The 8090-nt window shown below is 41.9% G+C and overlaps 3 protein-coding genes across 3 annotated transcripts in view; all 3 read right to left on the bottom strand.

Moving 5' to 3' along the window:
* The window catches only part of LOC128875212 (CUGBP Elav-like family member 5), a 447698-nt gene that overhangs the window by 237431 nt on the left and 202177 nt on the right, over positions 1 to 8090 (bottom strand). The window lies entirely within an intron of this gene.
* Positions 1 to 8090, bottom strand: part of LOC128874964 (CUGBP Elav-like family member 4) — a 614239-nt gene that overhangs the window by 490187 nt on the left and 115962 nt on the right. The gene's annotated exons all lie outside the window — the stretch shown is intronic.
* LOC128874962 (major royal jelly protein 1-like) lies at positions 1850 to 4629 on the bottom strand. The gene is made up of 3 exons (XM_054120182.1): positions 3961 to 4629; positions 3117 to 3523; positions 1850 to 2661 (listed from the first exon to the last, which is right to left on the bottom strand). The coding sequence occupies exons 1-3, from the start codon at positions 4303 to 4305 to the stop codon at positions 2178 to 2180; spliced, it is 1236 nt and encodes a 411-aa protein (XP_053976157.1). The 5' UTR covers positions 4306 to 4629; the 3' UTR covers positions 1850 to 2177.

The following is an 8090-nucleotide window of genomic DNA, read 5'->3' as shown; positions in this document are numbered from 1 at the left end:
AAAAAAAAAAAAAAAAAAAAAAAAAAAAAAAAAAAAAAAAAAAACTGGGCCCCCTTGCCCCGGGCCGCCCATCCCCCCATTAGATAACCCCCTGGTGCCCATAATGTAACGAGTTCGATCGGGATAACGTGCCCCCCCCCCCCCCCCCCCCCCTCCCATCTCTCCTCTCGTGGATCGTTTGCGGTCAATGATATTATACCTCTCTGCTCGGCCTTTTCGCCCTGGATCGCAATATTTTATAATACCTCCACATGACGATGGTATATTGAACGAGTGCTATAACTCAGTCAGCCCCACTTTACGAAATCGCGTAAAAAGAATATTGAACGGCTGTGTCGTGTTTCACGGGGTTTCTTTATCGTCGTCCCCTTTATAACCTCGCTTATTAACCCCTTGACGACCATATTCTTATCTCGTACGGACTATAAGTTCGTCGCGTATCACCCTCATCAGCGGGGCTGGCCCGTTTGGCACCGGGACTTGCGTTCACGGGGTCACGAAATTTGCATAATAGGGTAAATCCTGTCTAAGAGGCGCCTGGTTATCCCCACCAGGTCGTGGAACCGAGGTGTCTGAAGCATTTTGGGGTTTGGAGATGATGTGGACGACCTGCCGTCATTCTGTTTTTTTTTTAAATTCTCTACGTAAATGTATACAACAAAAGGTTTCCGAGTTATCAAAACTTCTTTCTTCGCGATCATAGTTCAGATCGGTTATCAACGGCCGACCAACACACGAGGTTTTCTGCCATACGTGTCGGAATAGGCTGACGCCAGGGACGGGTGGGAGGGGCGCTAGGCACCGAAGGGGAACGAAAATTTAAGGGCAGCCGTATATTATCACGACGAAGGGGTTGTCTGAGGTTAACTGCCAGAGCTTCGCGAAGGGTGCGGGATCGGGGTAGTGTTGAGGGGAGCTGGAGAGGCGAAGCTGTGCCATGAATATGCCGCCATTAGTCACACGCCGAACTGCGCCGTAGAAAGAGAAGTAGGTGACACGAATTTCCCGGCATTGCGCGCTCTATTGGTATCCCGAGAGTGCCGTGGCAGTAACACGAACAATTCCTCGTGAATGCGCATTTATCTCAACCAGCCCACACCCTCTACGCCCACCTACGAACCCTGCTTCGACCTTGCAGCGCCCGAAAGGCTGATAAAACTTGGAGATATCGTCGCCGAGGAATCAAAGAGGGGCCGCCACTGCTTGGCTGCCGGCGGCCAGGAGACCCGCGACACCTCTGTCTTCCCCTGTTGGCGAGCAACCGCCATCGAAACATTCGGGCTCCTGGTGACGCCCCTGTCACGGCCAGACCTCGTCGTTACATCTCAAAAGGTAGCAATGAAACGGTTAACTAAATTGCTACACGCTGGGCTGTCACTCCCAGATACCCCTCTCCTGCTCCTGCGGCTTATTCTCTCGGGAATATCCGAACGGTCCTCCGCGTTTGGTTACCGTACGGTCTTTGACAAAAAAAAAGCCAGGGGTAAAAAAACAAAAGTAATCGAAGTCGTTAACGCGGTTATTCGTTCTGTCCGTCGAAAGCGGTTCGCGGTTATCGGGGTTGGATGAAACTGTGCTTTAGGGCGTCCAGCTGGTTTTTCGAGGGTGAAAAACGTCGATTTTCTACGTTTCCTGGAAGTTTCGAGTCCTCGACCCTGGGTTACGAAAGGGTTACAGCGATAGTCGATAAATCGAAGCTGTATATGGAGTTTGTTTTGGTTCATTTAGTGACTGGTCTAGACACCTGGATGCAGAAATCGATTAAGTTCGTTCTATTACAGGATTTCGTCTAGACTCAAGAAAATCTTTGCAAATAAATTGAATACTTTCATATCCTAGGTACAGAAAAGAAAAACAATATTTACAAATGATACATTTTATACACATTAATTTATCGTGTAAAAAGATTTACAAACATTTAATTGCAATAACGTGAACAAACGACGGAAATAAATTACTTTCGTTTACCTGCTATTTTCTTAGGTTACTTACTATTTTCTTTACAAGTGAAGTTTCGAACACTGTTAGCTGCGTCCCGTCTTTAGGTATTTAAACACCACGAGTCAGGAAATATCAGGAAATATCTTACAGATAAACATATTTTTATGTCTGGCGTGAAGATGCGTTTGGAGGAACTCTTGAGGTAAATTCGATTTGGATAATACGATTTATCTGATTCACACTTGGTGCCAGGATCTAGTGTCCGGGCCCGTATACTTTATGCCGGAGGGTTCGCAATTCGTACCCCTAATAACATCGTCAACCGTCGCCTTGATTAGACGGTAGTTCGTTTCGTTAGATTTCCGGGTCATGTTTATCGTCTTTTGTAATCTGTTTGTGACGAACCACAGTTCTTCCTCGCCTCGACGGTTCACGACGATTTTGATACCGCTCACGTACTGGAGCGTCAACTCATCCTGAGCAATTATCACTACGTTCTCCGGTGTGAATGGTTTCTCAATGTTCCAACAAGCGACGGCCGTTAATTGGACTAACTGGAAAAATATCACGCCCCTCCGAGAAGTTGCTTGGACACCTGCCTGGCTCGCTCGCTTCAGATTCGATTGGTACACTATTGGCTCGCGGAACTCGCTTAGCTTCAAGGAGTTCGTGTCCGTAAACTTCTGGTAGTAGCTAGCCAACGAGTTAAAGTAAAGATACCTGGAAATCGGGTGTCGTTAGATTATCCTCGTCGAAGGGAAATGTGTTTCGAGCGGCGTGACCGAGTCTAATTGCGATCGCGCCAGAGCTGCTCGGACGTATTACAATTTTTCAGGAATTAATATTCAACATATTTCATCACGGAGTGTATATTCTAGGAGAGTTAAGTCCAGGCTTGCGAAATGTGCTTAGTACGAATAATGAGATATGGAGACTTGTATAGTCTGTTCGAGGGAGTGGGTTCGTTAATATAATTGTGTAATAAATCCCAATAGTCGAATATGAGAATTTGCAGAGGTGAGTAAATTGGAAATAGATCAAAACTTTGATGAATAACCTCATCGGAGATCCAAACGTTGATCATAACCCCTTTTCCGCGATTTCTCGCGCATGATTAACATCGATTAATCATTGTCAAAGCTACCTATCCTATTTTTAAAAAATAATGCGAGTACCTTTGGTCGAAAAATCCTCGCGGTGACAATGACATTCCCAGGGTGCCGTCAGTCAAATCAAACGTTTCGCCAGCAATAGTGATGAACATGGCGTCGTCGTCCGGGCCGAAAGCATTGCCGCGGGTATTGTTTACCCGCCACGAGTGATCGTGACATAAGTCATAAATCAGCAGCCCATTTTGATCCACGTCCGCCACGTACAGATAAGTATCGAGACAGGTTTTTCCGACATCCACGATCGGCGTAACTAATGCTGCCTTCCCGTATAACACTTGATCATCCGGCACCACGTATTTATGGATCAACTTATCCGTCGTTAGATCGAAGATCAATATTTTCGTAGGACAAACGGCGTTCATGCCGATGCGACCGGTATCCACGACCCACAAACGATTGCACTCGTCTATCTGGACAGATTTTGTCAGTACACTTATAAAAAAAAGAAAGAAACAGTAAAACATATTCCTACGATGAATAACCTTGTTTACGAGCGTTAATGAAGTATACAGGCTGTACGTGTGTTTACGCAGCCTTGGAGTAGGTTTCATGTGAAGTTGAAGTATTGGCAGGATTAGGCGAAGGAAGAATTATCAAGGAAATTGAGAGAAAATCTACGGAATATAGATCGAGTGAACGTGAAAACGAAGATGAATAAAATGAGAAAAAATTTTAAAGTATTATATGGATAAAGGCTTGATGAATTTGAGATTAGTATTTGTGTGGGGTAAATATTATAAAGTGAAATTAAAATGCAATCTTCCTCGCTATCTGATGCAACATTGACCAGAACATATTTCATCCAACATTGATTTCAACAATGGACACTCATCGTCGGGATATTTACCGCCAACCTATAGACAGACACCAAGCTGTCGCAATTGAAAGGCGTGAACCAGGACCAATCTGGGTACGGGATCAGCAAATTTCCTCCAGGTCCTTCGACATTGGTCACCACCGACAACGTGATGGGCACACCATCCAGCCATTGAGGACTCGTCACAAACACGCGTCCTTTTCTGTCGATATCCACATCCTGCGTGAAGGCATTTCCGAGAGTAAAGTTCTTCCCTGTCAGGATGATGTTTGGCGATTCCCAGTCTAAGTACTTCCAATCCAAAACGACTCTGAATCCACTGGCACTCGCGTATTGTACAGTCCCGAGGACGAAAACGATACTTAATAACAACATCACGCGAACGGTTAGGCACACGTGAACAACGTAAATCTTCGTTGTATATTAAACATATGAAATCCACCGATTCGAGTCGGAGCAGGAACCCGTTGGGACCGTGGCTACGGTCGAGTTTGCGATTCAAAGTGAACTGCTACACGGAGCAGCGCGGAAACGTTCTTGACAGTCGAATCGCTACCACCCAGGCTGGCCACTTTCGCCGTTTATACGACTCGAAAGTGCGGTTCACCTTGAACTGGATTATCAACGGGGCAACCCGAATGCGTTTCACGGCTCGTCGTCGGAAAATCCGTGCAGTTATCGGGGGACTTGGCTGACAACTGGAGAACCAGTTGGCTGTGTCAGCTGGATAATAGACAATCGCAAGGACGTCACCTTGCGTATCGTACTTGCTACTATGCGAAACGAATAAATTACATGCTAGAATGATGTAATTCCGGAACAGGTGGAGTTTGCGCAATTGTATGCTGCGTACGAACTGATATCGTTTTTCGATATTTGCATATTCGCCCACCGAGATTTACGGAACAGAAAAATTTATTTAGAACTACAGTTGTTGCCAACTTTGATGGAGTGCCGGTTGGAATACGCATAAGTGCCCGTGAAGTGTAGAGCGTCCATATGAAGTACAGGGAAGGGGGAAGTCTGAGTACAGTCAGTTCGAAGTTTGTATAGTCAACTATACCTTTAACATGTTCTTGGAGGGCTGCAATTCTAGCGGGGGAGTCAGAGAATGGAAACCTTTTAGATGGCTAACTAACCTATTTTCAATCTTTGATCCAACTACAAGATTTATTAATTCTATAAATTGAATATCGTTATTTATATCTTTAATATTCTTACTTTATACTTATTGATTATTACCGTCTCCCTTACAAATATTATGATTAACATTCATCAATCTAATCTCACAAAATATTTCTTGAGGAAAACTAGTTGATATTTCCTGTTGCTATCAATGTTCTTAAAGAATTATGCTATCTTCAGATGCAAGAGTGGGAACCAGAAAAATGGAAGTGCTGACACAAACTATGCGTAATGAATAAAGTATGCCATATCGGTCCGATTCAGACGAATATCGTGAAAGTAATTGGCAATATCGAAAAATAATTCAGGTGAAAGCTTGAAAGATAGCATGAAAACTAGTTTGAAAGGTACATGACTGCCCTGGCTCCTTTACGGGTAAATTTATCTTGAACATATGAAAATTGCCATAATATCTTAACATGGAATCATATCCTCCCTTCAGATAATATTATAAGACAGTAAAATTCACATTTATTATAATACATCCCAAACAGATTTTAAATGAATATAAAGTTTCGTTGCTATTCTGGACAAAAGGTTTCATTCTATTTTTAAATAATTTTCTAATCACTTCAATCAAGACCATCAGTAATTATAAAGTTATAAAAGTATTTAGAATTTATAAATGACCTAATTGCTCTGATTGCGTTTCAGGCGGTTGCCGATGCAAATGGGTTAAGTAAGTCTACAAATAAGTTTAAGGTCACCGGATAAGGAGATCCGGAGCAATTGACCCACGAACGTCCGATTATGTTTCTAAAGATGTTGCCATATCTACCATATCTAACAAGGAAAGTTTGGCCACCGATGCAATTGGAAAAACCTGAAGTTTTACAGAAACAAAAAATACGTAAATCTAATCGCATTGATATGTCTCATACAATTCTTTTTAAATTTATCGTCTTGGTATTGAAGAGCCAAAGTTTACCAGAGGGGATGTGTTTTTCTCTAGAATAATTTTATAGCATTTCATAATAATGCGATTAGATTTACTTGTACTTCAACTCTGCAAACCTTCAGATTTTTTGGAATTATTCGGTTTTAGAACATTTCTTGCTTCATTAATTATTAACTTTGATTATAGAGGCGTGTGTACTGCAGTAACTGATGGAAACGACCTTCAGTGATCACGCCTAATTTATCATAGTTCTTGTTACATGAAAGGACCAGAATAGTATATGATTCCATGAAAAAGAATGAAGCAATGGTAACCTTCGAATTATTCCCTGTCATCGTTAAATCGTTCTAGTGTTATCTTAAGCGATTTTTTACATAAATAATACCGTCCTAGATTGGAAACGGGACAATATCAAACTATTGACTCGACTGTTGCAATCAAGTGATCCGTCACAGATGCAGACCTCCTTTACGCATTTTCCTAAACTTTTTATTAAACAAGTGCGGCAATTGTCCGAAGTGAGCGCGTCGGGACGTCGATAACGAATGCTCACGGAATGTGGTCATGAACGCATTAGCCACTGCGTGATCAGAAACTGGATCAGCTATTTGGAAACAGTACACGCCCACCTGAAATAGAGTCTAGAACTATTTTCGTGCAAATTCTCGAACACGGGGTAAAGTTATTACGTTCGCCTTCGATTATGGAGTCTTTCGCGCGCAAATTAAAACTTTCCGCTTTGAAATACGTTAGATTGCAGAAACATAGCTTACATAGCCGATTACGTTTTTTCCATGGTCTTCCATGCCGTGTTTCAAGTTCCCGTCTCTTAATCGTTGGCTTAATTGCGCGCGGTAATATCGGATGCGAATGCATAATTGCTCCAAGTGTACACGGAATCGAGTTATGCGTGGGTTGTGGCAAGTAGTTGGGCTAATATCGCCTCCCCATTAGCAGAATTATCATTGGTCTTTGAAAAAGTTGATCAAGAATTTTTAATAACGAAATTGTATTCATTTTTATTTTCTCCGCTGGTTTAGGGTGTAAGCAGTGTCTTTTAATCTTCGAGACATAAAAATGGCAGGTCTCTTTGCATTCTTATTAATTTTTGTTGTTTGAAATTTTATTGCATTGTAAAAGGAGTTGTAAAATCGAAATGACATCGACTTTTTGGATGACGTCACGTGTAGCGAGTAATGAAAAGTTTCGGAAACTGTTTTCCGACCGTTACGGTTCGATCACGCAATACTCTCATAATCTCAACACTTTTCATTGGGGACGGCGCCTAATTCTTTTTTTTTTCGGCCTCTCGCTATTTCGACTCGTAATTGCTTTACACGCCTTGCCGCGTCTGGCCGGCACAACTGTATTTGCTGAGGTGAAATGGAAATCATAAATCACCTGGCCAGTCACGATTAAGCCGAACGAGAAGACAAACGTATGGTTAACCAGCTTTATCGTGAGTTACAAGCACACGTTTTCGGTCGGGCTTTCATTCTACATTAGTAAAAAGATAAAAGTTTCAATCGTTTCCAGTGAACTATGTGTGGGTGTGCGTATAATCTGTTAGTTGAATTTTTCCCTCGTCGAAATTGTGATATTTTAGTATCCTCTGGTACATTTTTTTTTAACCACGAGAATGTATAATAGTGATTGCTAAAAATTGCAATTTTTTAGATATCATGTCAATACTAGTGTTCTATTTTTTCGTATAATAAACACATAACTGTATTTTGAAAATTCCTTATACTCTTTCTCAAATTCCAGGCTCCTAGTGTTTTGCAACTAATCGCATGATATTAAAGCAACGGTGGTATATGAGTTCAGAATGTGTCAAGAATGATTAGTTCCTTTATACGAGCAAACCACTCAGTTCGCAAGATTGGTAATTGGTTCATTGATGCCAGTAATTTACTTCTGTCGCCATATATGCATAATACTTCTTGGTGAAAGGCTACGAATGTGGTTTTAGCATAGTGGATTTTCCCGGAGTCTCGTGATTTATCAAAATATCTCTTGATAATGTTATAGAGATTGACTACTCATATGAGCGTATAAACTATTATAGTTCCATTGG

This window comes from Hylaeus volcanicus, chromosome 4, assembly GCF_026283585.1.
Source record: "Hylaeus volcanicus isolate JK05 chromosome 4, UHH_iyHylVolc1.0_haploid, whole genome shotgun sequence".
In the NCBI taxonomy this organism is placed as follows: domain Eukaryota; kingdom Metazoa; phylum Arthropoda; class Insecta; order Hymenoptera; family Colletidae; genus Hylaeus; species Hylaeus volcanicus.
Note: the sequence above shows the minus strand (reverse complement) of the source record. Positions and strands in the feature narration are given on the sequence as shown.

Excerpts from the sequence above, each read along its gene's own strand:
- LOC128874962 (XM_054120182.1), bottom strand. The coding sequence starts at position 4,305 with ATGTTGTTATTAAGTATCGTTTTCGTCCTCGGGACTGTACAATACGCG. Across the intron at positions 3,524-3,960 it reads TGTCTGTCTATAGGTTGGCG|ATAGACGAGTGCAATCGTTT; the intron begins GTAAATATCCCG and ends AAATCTGTCCAG. Across the intron at positions 2,662-3,116 it reads CGAGGATTTTTCGACCAAAG|GTATCTTTACTTTAACTCGT; the intron begins GTACTCGCATTA and ends CCCGATTTCCAG.